The following is a 16,550-nucleotide window of genomic DNA, read 5'->3' as shown; positions in this document are numbered from 1 at the left end:
GACAACCTCCATTTAAAGAATGACAGCTTGTTTTAATAAGTAATAGTTTGTTTATTCTACAGAGGAGTAGAGCTAAATACTAAATCTGTACAGAATTCACCAGGAATTTTGTTCCGTTTGTGTGTGTGAGAGAGAAATAAACAAGGGAATTGCCCCATTTGTTGTTGTTGTTGTTGTTGTTGTTGTTGTTGTTGTTGTTGTTTGTATAGCACCCTTTATCCATAGAACTCAGGGCAGTTCACAACATATACAAAAACACAAAATAGATAATAAAAATACAAACCACATTTAAAAGGACCTCGGATGTCAACCAGCCAAAGGCCTGAATGAAGAAGAATGTTTTCACCTGGTGCCTAAAGGTGTATAATGAAAGCCCCGGCTGAATCTCCTTGGGGAGAGCATTCCACAAATGGGGAGCCACCACAGAAAAGACTTCGTCTCTGGACCTCTTATAAAGGAGGCACACAAAGAAGGGCCTCAGAGGATGACCTCAGGGTCCCTAATCTATCCCAGTTGCTCAATGTCAGAAACTCACATGCTTGATCCCCCCACTGCCACCCCCCAACTAAGGACAGAGAGCCAAAAGAGAGAGTGAATCTCTACAGACCGCAACAATCATTGTCATATCTTATACAGATCATCGCCATATCTTGATTTGCTTGATGTGTATGTTTCTTACATTGTATTTTCAAAATACAATGTATTTTGTATTTTGCAGCCCTGTTTAGGGAAGTTTTTAATGTGTGACATTTTAATGTATTTTAATCTTTGTTGGAAGCCTCCCAGAGTGGCTGGGGAAAGCCAGCCGTATGGGTGGGGTACAAATATTATTATTATTATTATTATTATTATTATTATTATTATTGTCTCTTTAATGTGTGGTAAGAACATTAACAGAAACTGTAAATTATCATTATTTACAGGGAGATGTAAATCTTTTCTATATTTTGCAAATGTACTATTTTATTAAAATCCTCTGGAAGATGGTACAGTTAGGAGCAAAAGAAGCTAAAACAGCAGAAAGTAATTTCTATTGTTTCAGTACTATTTGGAGGTAAACTATTCAATAACCTACTTTCACCAGGAAGTATTTCATCGCTGCTTTTTTCACTTTTCCTCATTTCCAACCTGAGAAGTAGGACAGTTAGAAAGTTCCTTGCCCAAATCCATCTAGTAAATGCTTGGCAAAGCATAAATTTGAACTCCTTTCTAGTTACAACACCCTCTGCATTAAATCATCTCCTGTAGGAAAATCTTCTACTTATTCTCCATACAAGCCTGCCCTAAATTACACTTTCAGAGCCTATTCTATAGTAAAAAAATAAATAAGCAAGGCCAATATGGTGACATGTATGCATGACAATTGGGGACCAGTCCTACTAAATCAAGCAGCCCTGCTAGACCTAGCATTCAATTACTCCCCCCCCCCTCTTGTTTAGAAATATTTCTGGGCACACCAGAAATATGTAGCTCGCCAATCTGAGATTTAGATCACCCTCTGTAGATAGTCATTCAGCAGTATCTCAGTATTTTTATGAAGCTTCTGAGTGTATACTAATTAGCTTTGGCTTTTTGTCACAGTTCCTTTTGACTCACAGTTGATTCTGAAGTCTTCAGTACATTTAAATGATTAAGCCATCTGCCCCGTTCTTAAAAATGTTGATGCTTCCAGACCTCTCCGAAGTCAATTACAATTTCCCCACTAACTTCAGAGGACTTTTGATCAAGCCATAAATAATGCATCCTGGAATGTTTCTGCTAAATTATGCATAATTGTACAGCATGTGGGCCAAGTGCCTGTCACTTTTGTCTGCCTGGATTTAGGCTTGATTTAAATGTGACGCAGGAGGTCTAGAAGAATTTCCCCGGGTTGCAGGAGCATCAGCGTCTCATTTAAACCTGGCCTTTGTCTGATATATGTGCACTGAGGGCTTTGCCAGCAATGCACAGTTGGGCACAGGGATCTGGTTTAAGCAAGGTACGCAGGCAATTTCTTCTTGCCTGCTTGGCATCACATTTAAATCAACCTTTGGAGACTATTTTGAATACATGGGACTGTCACACTTTCCTATTCTTTGCACCTTTAAAGCAGCGTTAAGGGCAGCACAAATATTTTTCATAGAATCATAGAGTTGGAAGAGACCACAAGGGCCATCCAGTCCAACCCCCTGCCAAGCAGGAAACACCATCAAAGCATTCTTGACATATGGCTGTCAAGCCTCTGCTTAAAGACCTCCAAAGAAGGAGACTCCACCACACTCCTTGGTAGCAAATTCCACTGCCGAACAGCTCTTACTGTCAGGAAGTTCTTCCTAATGTTTAGGTGGAATCTTCTTTCTTGAAGTTTGAATCCATTGCTCCGTGTCCGCTTCTCTGGAGCAGCAGAAAACAATCTTTCTCCCTCCTCCATATGACATCCTTTCATATATTTGAACATGGCTATCATATCACCCCTTAACCTTCTCTTCTCCAGGCTAAACATACCCAGCTCCCTAAGCCATTCCTCATAAGGCATTGTTTCCAGGCCTTTGACCATTTTGGTTTCCCTCTTCTGGACACGTTCCAGCTTGTCAGTATCCTTCTAGAACTGTGGTGCCCAGAACTGGACACAGTACTCCAGGTGAGGTCTGACCAGAGCAGAATACAGTGGTACTATTACTTCCCTAGATCTAGATGCTATACTCCTATTGATGCAGCCCAGAATTGCATTGGCTTTTTTAGCTGCTGCATCACACTGCTGACTCATGTCAAGTTTGTGGTCTACCAAGACTCCTAGATCCTTTTCACATGTACTGCTCTCAAGCCAGGTGTCACCCATCCTGTATTTGTGCCTTTCATTTTTTTTGCCCAAGGGTAGTACCTTACATTTCTCCTTGTTAAAATTCATCTTGTTTGCTTTGGCCCAGTTGTCTAATCTGTTAAGATCATTTTTCATACGGCAAGAACACTCCTCTGATTCCCAAATATCCCTGGGCCAGATCACATGACATCTTTACCCGTATTCAACCCCTGCAAATGGAGGGCGCACTTTCTTTCTCTGCCCACCCAGCATACCGTATTTTTCCATGTGCCCCCTATTGCGCGGACAGGCGGAGTCCCCCAAACCCCCGGGCGACCCCCTGAGCTTAATAAAGATGCAAGACAATGTGCTGTGGGATTCAAATTGGCCACAACTTTATTAAGATTCAGATGTAGGGAGACCTTGGCTCAGGCATTGGGCGTTATCCCTCCCAGTCCCCAGCCGGGGTTCTGGGGGGCTTCGGGGTTACCCACGTGTATGGGGGTTGGGGCTGGCTCTGGAGAACATATGTTCAAGCAGAGACAGCTCGCCCCCCCCCGTTCCCCGCCGCAGGAAGGGAGAAGCTATTGGTATGGTCAACGCTTCCCCCAATACCCCGATCTTGTTGCCGCAAGGGGGTGAGGTCTCCACCTCATGCCCCTCCCTCTCGGGAAATCGCCAAAGAATTCCGCCCAAGGCCTGAAACCACCAAAGTTGTGACGTATTGCTACGGGAAAAGCAAAACCTGCCAATGCAGGAAAATTCCTTTCTGGCCCTTCAACAGCGACCTTGACGTAGCAGCGCCTGTGAATCTGTGGAGAAAAGGTTAACCTGCAAAAGAAACTTGAATGAGGGTGTGGAGGGTGGGAGAAGCTCTGGAACCAACTGGTGCTTGGAGTTAAGATTCAAATTCTATCGTGTGAGCTAGAAAGTCCCTCCCCTTACCTGGCCATCCCCTGGCAACACCTCCCCAGGCAGGACTGGACGCTAGGCTGGGGTAGGCGGAGACCCCTGGCATCCTACCTGGGAAGGTTGTGCCAGCCCCATACTACCAGGGAGTCACCCTATGGGATCAGGGGGCTGTGCGCGACCACGCAAAGCTCGGCCCATGTTTGATGTATGGAGTGGTCACTTTGGTGGGCTCCAATTTAAGAAAATGGGGGGGGAGATGGCCCAGAGTTGTTGAGCTTTTGGGGGGGATTGTCCATATTTTTGAGCTGGGGGGGGGGCAAAAATCACTCACCAGACTGACAAACGCTGGTTAAATAATGTCATGATGTGTTATTTGTGTGGTAAACATGACCTGTATAGAGCATAAACAACAATAAATATTTACAGAAAACATAAACGAACCTTTTTTTACACCCTATCTCAGATGATGTTAATATATTTCTGAAGTATCATATGCACACCTTTTGACACACCCTCATAGCTGATTTGCAGTAAAATTCTCCTCATCACTTGATACAATGATATACAGTAAATCATATCAAATATATCCATATTTTCAACACCTTGTAATAAATCATGAAGCAAGATAGCAAAATGCTGCAGCAATCGCAACACAAAAATATTTTTTCTGGCTTTGCCCATATCCACACTTTCAACACTTGAAGCATTTTTATAAATTCTTCAGTAAGCCCTCAGTTTCCATGTGGGTTGAGTTATGGGGATATCACCAAAAGCCCAAATTGCATATAGTCAAAACACATTGGGTGCAATGTGTTCCTGGACACCCACACCTTTTATGTTTTTTTTAAAAAATATTTACATTGCCAAGTGCATAAAGCTGAATGTACACAAGATAAATGTGCACAAGTTGTGGGCTTACTGTACACACAGGTCCGACTATACAAATGCTCATTATTTGAAAATTCACTTATCCAAACATGAATTATCCAAACCTCGCCATACACATCACAGATTCAGATACCCGAAGAGCTGGATCCGCGTATACAGGTAGTACCGTAACAAATAAGTAGCCATAAACAAACTTTACTTTTTGTGTTTTGTTGCTCCATGGTAGCTGTTTCACCAGAAACTGTGGTAGGAGGAAGAGATCAAGCAAATAAGAGAGCATTTTACCTTCCTTGTTTGCCTTTTGCAAGGTTTCAGGAAGCTTTCCTGGACTTTCCTGGGTCTTTCTGTCACGTTGGCATAAAAATTTCATGGTCAGGAACACATTTCCCCATAGGAATCAAATGGAAATAATTGACATACGGTATTATGCAAAAGCTCATCAAACTAACGATTTTCTGAAAAAAACACATTGTGTTTGGATTGTGGGACCTGCCTGTATTAATTGAACTGTGAGACTCAAAACCATTTGTGAGATTAGAAATGTAGTGTCTTTATATATGTGACTATATATCCTTTGACTTTGTGAATGAAATAAATATTATGTTAAACTCACCATATTCCTAGTCTTTCCCGTAGATATTTGCCTACTGAAATTGCCTCTACTTCTTTTTTAGATATTTGTGGGCCATTGGCAAAAATGTCTGGAAGAGATGGAAGAAAAGGTTCTTTGTGCTGGTCCAGGTAATATTTCGACTAATAAAGGTTCTCCTCATTTCAACATGAGGTGGTTTTGCAGGCTCTGCTCTTTTTAATATCTCTTTTAAAAATTATATTTTTTTGAAAGCATGAATTCTGAAAACTGGTATAGTATAGTGCAGCTTTCCCCAACCTGGTGCCCTCCCGATATTTTGAACTACAGCTTCCTTCCTCTCTAGCCGGCATGGCCAGGAAATGATGAGATTCATAGCCCAGATCATCTGGAGAGCACCCGTTTGGTTAATGCTGGTGTAAGACACTGATATGTAAGCCAAAAAATCTGATGCTCAGATTTCCCCTCATCCCCTAGATAAGCCACTACAGTACAATCACATTTCCCACACATTTAACTTGCACAATTTCAATTATATCCAGTTGAAGACAGGCTGGTTGAAACTGTGCATGGTAAATCCAGCCACGCTGGAGAGCTTTTGAACTCTCTGCCTTGCTTGAGGGGCAAGACCCGCTCAGCACACCAGTTCTGGGATGTTCTCACAAGATCTTGAGGGGCGATGCATGTTCCTGCAAGATCTCACACAAGCATCCCTAAGCTCCCAGAGCCGGCGTACTGATAAGTCCTTGACTAGCAAACAAGGCAAATGGCTTAAAAGCTCTTTTGTTCCGGGTTCTGTTTCTCAATACATGCCCTTCTTAAATCTCAGCTCCAGTTTCTTTAGATGCCTCTCAGTCTTCCTGCTTGCTGAAATGGTTTTTCACCTTTCTTAAACTCCCATCCATCTTGGACTCCCTTGTCTTAAGAGTATTTCTGACCATGGGATCTCACCCCAATAGTCCCTTAACCTTTTTGAAATTGGCCTTCTTAAAGTCCAGAGTGCCTGTCTGACCAGACACAGCTTTCCTTCGTGAAACCTAAGGGAACATTAACACATCCTCTTGGATCACATATTCATAATAGTTTTGGAGTGAGTCCAGGAGAGAGTGTGTGTTCTCTTTCGGTTTTGCTGAGTGCCTCTACCACTTTGGTAGCAAATTTACCCTCTGCAATGAACAGAATGCTAATTGCATGCAAATTTCGCAGCACAGGCTCATTATTCACCTCATTGCAAATTCTGAGCTATGCAGTGTGAAAGTGATGGCAGGATATGACCCCAAGGTTAGGAATGAAAATGTGTCCACGGCATCATAAATCAGGGGAAATGCATGGCAAAGTCAGTCTAATGCTCATAACTGGCTGGAGAATGCCAATAAGTTTTTATATTAAACAGTTTTACTGTAGGAAGTGGGGGAAAGGCCAATCACTTAATGTCTTATAAGTATCTCTTCATTTTCTCCTTCAGATAGATGTTCTTTGAAACGCTTGAGGTGGATGCAACCTTCAGGCTTATTTATTTATCTATTTTCACATACGGGAGTCCATAAGATAAAACCGTATGGGCCCCCTCTGTTAAAAAAGAAATAGAGATGATTGCTCTCGCTGCTCTTCTAAGATAGCACCACAAAAGCAATTGCTCTATCTAGAATTATTGAAAACTACCAAATTAGTCTTCGTTCTCCGACTAGGGTTGCCAGACTCAATAGTGGACAGGACTTCTGTGCCTTTAATTGCCCTGCTCTCTTTTGAGTCTGGAAACCTCAAAGAGAAACCAGCAGACCCTTTGTTTAATTTCCAAGCAAAGGGTCTGCTGGTTTCTCTTTAAGGTTTCCAGACTCAAAAGAGAGCAGGGCAATTAAAGGCACAGAAGTCCTGTCCTCTATTGAGTCTGGCAACCCTATCTCCGACAGAACTTGTTAGGAAATTCATCATTAGGTATGTTGGAAGCTGCCCAGAGTAGCTGGGGAAACCCAGCCACGTGGGCAGGGTATAAATAATACGTTGTTGTTGTTGTTGTTGTTGTTGTTGTTGTTGTTGTTGTTGTTGTTATGCCAAGCAAAACCATGAAATTTGGTTGAGATATGGTGGCCAATGAGGTAAGGTTTGCTGGCATAGCTGCCAAGTTTTCCCTTTTCTCACGAGGAAGCCTATTCAGCATAAGGGAAAATCCCTTAAAAAAAGGGATAACTTGGCAGCTATGTTTGCTGGTGGGAATTGCTGGCTTCCTCTACTGGGCAACTGAGGTTGGAGGCAAATGTAGGTCCTTACTAACATCTGTCAGGAGATGACAGTGAGGCAGAGCACAGTCCAGTCAGCATCGTGCAAGCACCTGGTTGTTTGCTGGCTAGCACCTTTCCAAATGGCCGTAGCCCACTGACATCATGGTGCTAACTGCCCTGCTGCTGCATTCGCCTCCCACAACCCCAAAACAGTGATTCTTGCTTGTGAACTACCCTACTGGCTGCAGCTGTATATGAGGCTCTTAAAAGCATCAGACCAGACATCCCTCAACTGTAAATGTCGTAATGACGTCACAGAAATCTTTGGTGTGTTTTCATAGGATGCTAGTCATCTCATCTCACACATATATGTAATACATAGTACCACTGTATTCTGCTCTGGTCAGACCTCACCTGGAGTGCTGTGTCCAGTTCTGGGCACCACAGTTCAAAAGAAGGATACTGACAAGCTGGAACGTGTCCAGAGGAGGGCAACCAAAATGGTCAAAGGCCTGGAAATGATGCCTTATGAGGAACGGCTTAGGGAGCTGGGTATGTTTAGCCTGGAGAAGAGAAGGTTAAGGGGTGATATGATAGCCATGTTCAAATATATAAAAGGATGTCATATGGAGGAGGGAGAAAGGTTGTTTTCTGCTGCTCCGGAGAAGTGGACACGGAGCAACGGATTCAAACTACAAGAAAGAAGATTCCGCCTAAACATTAGGAAGAACTTCCTGACAGTAAGAGCTGTTCGGGAGTGGAATTTGCTACCAAGGAGTGTGGTGGAGTCTCCTTCTTTGGAGGTCTTTAAGCAGAGGCTTGACAGGCATATGTCAAGAATGCTTTGATGGTGTTTCCTGCTCGGCAGGGGGTTGGACTGGATGGCCCTTGTGGTCTCTTCCAACTCTACGATTCTATGACTCTATGATTCTATGATATGTTCCTGGTCTTTAAAATCTGACGCTTATATCAAGTGAGCAGCGAAGATTGTTCTTGGTTGGCAATCTATTTGTTAATTTCTCGGATTTGTTTCTTCAACAAGCCCAGTTCAATGAGGTTTTAATATGTCCCCCAAAATGGTCTTAAGGTTCAGGTAGGTACATATGGGATAAGGCGGTTTTTAAAACCAGCACTTTAGATAGGACCCAGAAAAAGTTGAGGTACATATGGGATAAGGTGGTAGTAATAATAATAATAATAATAATAATAATAATAATAATATTTATTGTGGTCAAAGACCAGCTCACGTAACACAATAGTGACAGCATTCATAAAGATAAAATATATAATTAGAGTAGATTGCAGCAATAGCTCCTGAGTTAAAATTGAGATATATACATACTGTTCATCTGTGCGGCTGAGATTTGGGCTACCATAAAAATTGATCCTAAGGCGCCCCAGAAGGGGACTTCAGATTTTCCCTACTGGTAGTAAGCTATTTTATTCTAGGGGATGATCGGTGCCTACAGATCTGGGCACAGAATCTGGCTACCAGCCAGGTCGTCTTGTGATCTTTGCCTAAGAGGACAGAATTAAGTTTAGACTTGTCTGGTAGATCGGCGAGCCTCTTCAGGAAAGGGTCGATGGTTTCTCCAAGAATCTCATCATAAAAAGGACATTTTAAAAATATATGTTTGGGGCTTCCTGTTTCCCCTAATGGGCAGGCGCAAAGTCTCTGTGCATGGGCAGAGCAACACCGGAAGTCGCTTCTACGCATGTCCGGACATGCACAGAAGGAGCGTCCCTGGCTGGCAGGAGCTGCTTTGAAAATCCGGGGGAATTACAGGATATTTCCCCATTCGGGACAACAGCGGGAAACGGCTTTAAAAACGGGGGTTTCCCGCGAAAAAAGGGAGACTTGGCAGCTATGTGGGAATGTGCAGGGTAGTCCCAGCTCCTCGTTGCCAATGCATGCCACAACAACACTCTCCCCAATGTGTGATCAGCATGAAAGACTCCCTTCACAGTAGGAGGAACCAGGGGGCTTGTCCCTGTAGATAGAGCCAGACACACATATATCACACCTTGCATAGAGTGCCTTCAGACTGGTGCTGTTGTATCAGCCATAGTTGTTGCTGGTGTGCGCATCATCATCTGGGATTGGGGCTAGCTCATGCAAGGTGTGAGGCTAACCCTCTCTAGACTCTTCACACATTTGGTACCTACATGCACCAAACACCTGAAGAGGACTTATGGAACCTTAAACGAAATCCCATTTATTATGGCATGCAATTTCATGGACTAGAGTCCACTGCATCATGTAATTCGCATTTAGCAGAATGGACCCCAAGGGTCATCTCGTCCAACCTGCTGCAATGCAGGAATCTCAACTAGCTCATACTTGACAGATGGCCATCCAACCTCTGCTGAAACAAGGGGCTTGTAGAACTTGGAGTTCAGTGAAAAAGCATTTTTATTGTACACTGCCATGATATTTTTTGAATGAGTTGGCGGTTTAGAATTAATATTATCAATAAATACTGTAAATATAAGTAGAGCCTGTGACAAGTAAATCAGAGCTGAAATGTATTCAAAATAAGCCCAGCGACCTTTGTAGCTGGGGATAACCTTAGCATGGTTTTTGAGGTTTCAAGTCCTGTTGAATAAAAATGTACTAACATCTGTAGTAGGACAGGATAGCAAATAAAATCTGTTCAGACCCAAATGAATGAAATTAAACTTCTTGTTAGTTGTAATTCAGCAGTTCTATACTGGAATTTTCCTTCTAAATTCCATCTTTAAACTGATTAATTGAGGAAAGTTGTGCTATAATAAATGTTACAGGTAGGTAGCCGTGTTGGTCTGACGTAGTCGAAATAGTCACTCCTATCAGCCAATCACCCATTCCCACCACCCTTCTGAGTATTACCCCTCCCCACCCTCTGACTCTACAGAAGGGTCTGGTGACTTCTGTTTCAGTGTATCTGAAGAAGTGTGCATGCACACGAAAGCTCATACCAATGACAAACTTAGTTGGCCTCTAAGGTGCTACTGGAAGGATTTTATTTTATTTTTTATAATAAATGTGTTTGCCTTTAAGGTACTACACTATTGTTTTTATGGCAAAAGGCAAATAAGCTTCTCTATATATATATACTGAACCGGGGTTGTTCAGGCTCAGTTACATATGCTAGAAAAATCATGAATCAGGTACCCAGTGTTTACTGGCATTACAAAAAAAGGGAATCATACACATTAAAATAGATGACAAATTAAGAACACATTTGCAGAATTGCAAAATATATTATTTAAGAGAAAACCATTGCAGAAGGGAAAAAAACCTGATGAGATGTTATTTCTGGCTGACAAAGGAACCAGTCTCCCATGGACCTGTAATATCTGCTGGCATCCCTCGTTTCACACTCATGGAGTAAATCAGATCTGATTATTTTGATTGAGCAATTGGAAGCTGGAGACTGAACATTGTCATCATTTGTAACGGATTGTCCAGGAGGTGGCAGCAACATGCTGCATAACTAGGGACAATGACTTCTCTTTCTGTCTCACAGACACATGAGCAAAAGCAGGGGTCCCCAGACTTACCCGGATTTGGGCCAGTGCCTGCCGAGCCGATCGCACGGCAGGCCGGAGGGCAGGGGAGTGCGCGCGCAGTGGGTCGGAGGGCGGAGGAGTGTGCGCCCATGCGCATGCGCACACACACTTACTGGCGCGGTGGCGCGCTTCCAGGTCGAAAAAATCGTCGGAAATCGTTTGTGCACATGCGTATGGGCCTCCCCCGACCCGGAAGTGCACCGGAAATGACCTCTTCTGGGTCGGGAGAGGCCCATACGCATGCGCACAAACGATTTTTGGCACTTTTTTCCGATCTGGAAGTGTGCCGCCGCGTTGCACGCTGTTAGAGCGGGCGGCAGGGGTCGTCGCGGGCCGGATTGGGAGGCCAATTGGGCCGCATCTGGCCCGCGGGCCATAGTCTGGGGACCCCTGAGCAAAAGTGTTGTTATTGTTGCTAAGATTTATACAGTGCTTTTCTATTTAAAAAATGTTTAGGGGTACTCTCATTTTCCTACTCATATTGAAATACTGCCCTTCAATGAGGCCAAACTTAGATTCATAAAATGTTTAGGGGTATGCATCCCCCTGCATCCCCCCAGAAAAAAATATATATACATACTGCCCTTCTTCATCCACAGATCTCAGGGCAGTTCACAAGATACTTTTTCTTAATGTTTCAGTCAACAGAGAGAGGTGTGCTGTGATTTGATGGCTAGTTGAAGGGATGGGACCCATGAAGGAAACTTAGGAGGGTCCATTTTATTGGATCTCACCCGTGTGCAAGTCCACACACACATCTCCCTCATTCTGTTCTCTGCGCTTGGTAACAATGCAGTAAGTGTTCCAAGAAGCAAACAAAGGACACACAAAAGGGAAGTGGCTTTGTGATTAGTTAGAAATATGTCTGGACTCACTGCATTTCTTATTTCAGAACAACATGTGTACATGTGGTTTCTCTTTCTCCTCTCTCACTCCACCCCATCTCCTGTCTGGTTGCTCCATTCCCTTTCCCCCAGACCCTCAGACCCCTCCCTTTGCCTTCTTTTTGTAATTTTTATTTCTAATTTTCATTTATATACATTTAACCATAATTTTAACATTAATCATCTATTCTCTCTCTCTCTCTCTCTCTCTCTCTCTCTCTCTCTCTCTCTCTCTCTATATATATATATATATATATATATATATATATATCGTGTGTGTGTATATTCCGGCGTATAAGACGACTGGGCGTATAAGACGACCCCCAACTTTTCAACTTAAAATATAAAGTTTGGGATATACTCACCGTATAAGAAATGCAACCCGATGTATAAGACGACCCCCGACTTTTGAGAAGATTTTCCTGGGTTAAAAAGTAGTCTTATACGCAGGAATATACAGTATATAATGTTATAATATCCTGCCCTCTCATTTGCTATGCTTGCTGTTCATCTGCTCAGGTGCTGATCTGAGCCTTGAAAAGCCCATAGAGCTGAAACAGGAAGTGGAAAAGAACATTGCTCTTCCAACTACCTCCTTCAGCTTATTTATTTATTTATTTATACCCCGCCCATCTGGCTGGGTTTCCCCAGCCACTCTGGGGGGGCTCCCAACAAAATATTAAAAGCATGATAAAACATCAAACATTAAAAACTTCCCTAAACAGGGTTGGCTTCAGATGTCTTCTAAAAGTCAGATAGTTGATTATTTCCTTGACATCTGATGGGAGGTGCCACCACCAAGAAGGCCCTCTGCCTGGTTCCCTGTAACCTCACATCCCACAGTGAGGGAAGCGCCAGAAGGCCCTCGGCGCTGGACCTCAGTGTCCGGGCTGAGTGATGGGGGTGGAGATGCTCCTTCAGGCATACTGAGCAGAGGCCGTTTAGGGCGTTAAAGGTCAGCACCAACACTTTGAATTGTGCTCAGAAACGTACTGGGAGCCAGTGTACAGTATTTCAGGACCGGTGTTATGGGTGCCTTTTCCAGGGCAGGGGGAGCTAACCCCACATACCACCTCATGGCAAAAGGATGGGGCCAGTAGGTGGCACACCTCAGAGGTTTTGCAAGTACCAAGGGAAGGCCTTAAGAGTGCAGATGCACAGGCATCAGAATTAGACCACGGTAGCACTGCGTGGTTTGAGTGGGCAGGTTTCATTCACACACGCCCCTGTAGATGCTAACCATTTGGGGACACATCTTGAAAGCCTTGCAACAGGCAAACAATAATGCAGGAGGCAACAGCAAAAGAAACCCAGCGCCATGAAGGCCTGGGTGACGCAAGGAATGGCTAGAGATACCCAGATGGGTTGTGGCTGGTGATAAATCCTTCACAGTAACACCTTGAAAATTGGCTCCCTTCCCTCATGTGGGTTTTTGGAACCACAACAATATCTTGTGGGTTTTAAAAGTATGGATAATCAGAGTGTGGAGAAAGTTGCAAGAGAAGCTCGCAACAGATTTGAGAGTGGTGTGGTGGCAGTTATGAGCACATGATTAATGATTATTTGAGACCAGGAGAGGGCAGCATGCCACTAAATTATCTTAGCTTGCTTGAAAAATCTTCTGTTTTAAATAAATCACATCTTATTTCATATAGTGGCAAGGTTTGTGCGTTTATTTCTGTGTCTGTGTGTGTGTGTGTGTGTGTGTGTGTGTGTGTGTGTGTGTGGATATACATCTAGTTATATACATACTTGCTAACAGTACGGTGTAGTTTGGAAGGAGGTCTCGTAGCTTTTCTGCAATGGCCAGCAGACACTCCCACATCCGGCGAGTGAGGGGGGAATTTCTTCCACCACCCCCCCCCAGTTCTTCCAAAATGACAAAAAGCAATGCATTGATACAAGAGTTTTAAGGAATTGGTGGAGTCAAAGTTTCCTTCGGAGGTCAAGGAAACGTCCAAACCAATATAATTGCGTAAGGAATCCAGAATGTGACACAACCTTAACAAAGTCATTTTGAAATCACTTGACAGTAAATTTCCCTGTAAGTTCCTAGCCTAGAGCTGAGGAGAATCCTTTGCTTTCTAACTGCCTTCTCCTAGACAATCCTGATTTCTCAAATGTTAAGTACAAGCTGGCTCTTGATGCAGCCTGATGGGGACCTCAAGGCGATGCCAGAGCCCCCTGCAGCCAGCAAGAAGAGTGCCGTCAAGAACTTGACATTGAATGTGTCATGTCACGCAGATAGATGGTAAATCAGAGGACTGAGAGCTGCCATTTGCAGGACCAACGACAAGAACTGTACATATCTGTGGGGTTTTCATATTGCTTCAATATGACTGGCAACCGGCAATTTAGTGCACATTGTTTCTGACAGTGTGTCACTCTGGCGCTCTGCAGATGAATGATAAGCGGCTTCAAAGCATGTAGATTCCGCCTTTTGGACAATAGCTTCAAAAACAATAAAAAATAAATAAAAGCCCTGGGATCAATTCAGGGAGTGAAAAGCCCACTGTGAACTCGTTTATGAAGGAATGTTAAAGGATCGTTTTGGACGTAGTCAGAACAATTTATTCATTTGCCATTTGACTCCTTGTTACTGCTACCCACAACAGGTTCTACCTGGATATCCCTTGCCCTGGTTGTCCAAGGGATATTATTATTATTATTATTATTATTATTATTATTATTATTTATACCCCAGCCACTCTCTGGGCGGCTCCCAACAGAATATTAAAAAAACAATAAAACAACAACTCAATGAAGTTAGTTAATAGCAAGGGCTAAAGGTAAAGGTAAAGGAACCCCTGACCATTAGGTCCAGTCGTGTCCGACTCTAGGGTTGCGCGCTCATCTCGCATTATTGGCCGAGGGAGCCGGCGTATAGCTTCCAGGTCATGTGGCCAGCATGACAAAGCCACTTCTGGCAAACCAGAGCAGCACATGGAAACGCCGTTTACCTTCCCACTGTAGCGGTTCCTATTTATCTACTTGCATTTTGATGTGCTTTCGAACTGCTAGGTTGGCAGGAGCTGGGACCAAGCAACGGGAGCTCACCCCGTCACGGGGATTCGAACCGCCGACCTTCTGATCAGCAAGCCCTAGGCTCAGTGGTTTAACCACAGCGCCACCTGGGTCCCAATAGCAAGGGCTATTAACTGATAAATCTGAGACTTAGCAGCTAAGATCTAATCTCCTCCTAGGGATAATTAGAACCTATTCTGTGGTATTCATGCATTCTGAACTGGTCAGGGACTGGGAGGAAAGATCTGCACTCCACATCTAGTGCCTGTGTAGAGGAGATTACCTCTGGTTTCCTAAAGCCACGGGTTATACATCTGCAACTGAACAGCTGACGATCCAGTGCAGATGTAACGTTCTTGGTTTGTAAGCGTCATGTATGGTTTCCCAGTTCTGTTGTAACAGGAAAATTAGATTTACCATTACGGCATGCCGTGAAGAAGAAGAAGGAAGTAGGGATTAGACCCAATGCTGTCCTTGATCAAATAAGCCATGGGTTTATTAGACTGACATTGTTTTGCCTGAACCAAGCTCCTCAAGCTTTTCCTTAGGCAGGTTCTGCTGACATACCTGTGGCACACCATGTGCCCGCTATATTAACATTTCTTGCAATGCCACAAGCAGCTGTAAGGAAAACCAAGAGCAGAAAGCTCTCGCGGGCCCTTGCGCACGTGGCAAGGGCATCAACTTTTAATCGAGAAAACACCTGGTGCAATGATCATCAGTAGGGAGCCACAAACCATCACAGCTCTCTGACAAATATACCCATCTGATACATTTGTTTCCAAACACACCTATTTTTAGGTGTAAACTTCATTTAAAAAAAAATCTCAAATGTCTATTTGAGAAATATGGTAATATGATGCATGGAGAGGAACACTTATTTTGATGCCTCTTGCAAGTTGGTCGCAGTCTGCTTTCGTCTTTGGACTACAGCCAGGGGTGGGGGGCAGCAGTTTGTGGGCACATTTTCAAACTGGAGGAAATCTTGCAGGTGACACCCGCTTGCCGCAGCCATGCCTGCCTGAACCACAACTCCCCTCCTCCCCCCCCCAGCTGCATTCGCATCACAGCCACACACACCCATTCACTCCCGCCTTCCTTATCAGCACTTAGGCTTGGAAATGTGTGGGGGTTTTTTCATGCCATGGGGTGATCTTCCTGGAGTAGCACTCCCACAAATCCCACCCCCTTTACAGGAGATATTAGACTTGAAAGAAGCCGCCTGTGGTAGCTAATAGGAGGCTTTTTTTCAAGCCTAATTTCAGCTGTGAAGATGCACAAGGACAGGGTCCTATATGTGCCAGGGAGGGCCTATATGGCATAGCTGCCAAGTACCCCGTTTTCCCCGGGAAACCCCCATATTTTCTTACCGTTTCCCACAGGTGTCCCAAATGGCAAAATACCCCGTATTCTCCCGGATTACGGAGCTCCTGTCGGTGGCCATGTTCTTCTAGTGCCGCGCCGGCACCGGAAGTCGCTTCTATGCATGTCCAGAAGTGCGTAGAAGCGACTTCCGGTGCCGCGGCGCTGCTGATCCCGGATTTTTCAATCCGGAACTTGGCACCTATGCTTTATGGGCACATCTGCGCCATCAGGCACCATCCTCACAACTCTGCAGTCCAGTCCCATTTGCTCCCTTTTATTGTTCCCTGTTCTGCCTAATGACTGCTCTGTGGACAAGAACGTTCCATGGCATATATTGA

The 16,550-nt window shown here is 44.0% G+C and overlaps 1 protein-coding gene across 6 annotated transcripts in view; it reads left to right on the top strand.

Annotated features, from left to right (window-relative positions):
- Window positions 1-16,550, top strand: part of CADPS (calcium dependent secretion activator) — a 376,860-nt gene that overhangs the window by 188,320 nt on the left and 171,990 nt on the right. For all 6 annotated transcript variants that reach the window (XM_035106756.2, XM_035106772.2, XM_060271298.1 and 3 more), the window contains exon 9: window positions 5,254-5,320. In XM_035106756.2, the coding sequence (XP_034962647.2) occupies window positions 5,254-5,320 (67 nt within the window). The remainder of the gene's footprint in view (window positions 1-5,253; window positions 5,321-16,550) is intronic.

Source organism: Zootoca vivipara, chromosome 2 (assembly GCF_963506605.1).
Source record: "Zootoca vivipara chromosome 2, rZooViv1.1, whole genome shotgun sequence".
NCBI lineage: Eukaryota > Metazoa > Chordata > Lepidosauria > Squamata > Lacertidae > Zootoca > Zootoca vivipara.
Note: the sequence above shows the minus strand (reverse complement) of the source record. Positions and strands in the feature narration are given on the sequence as shown.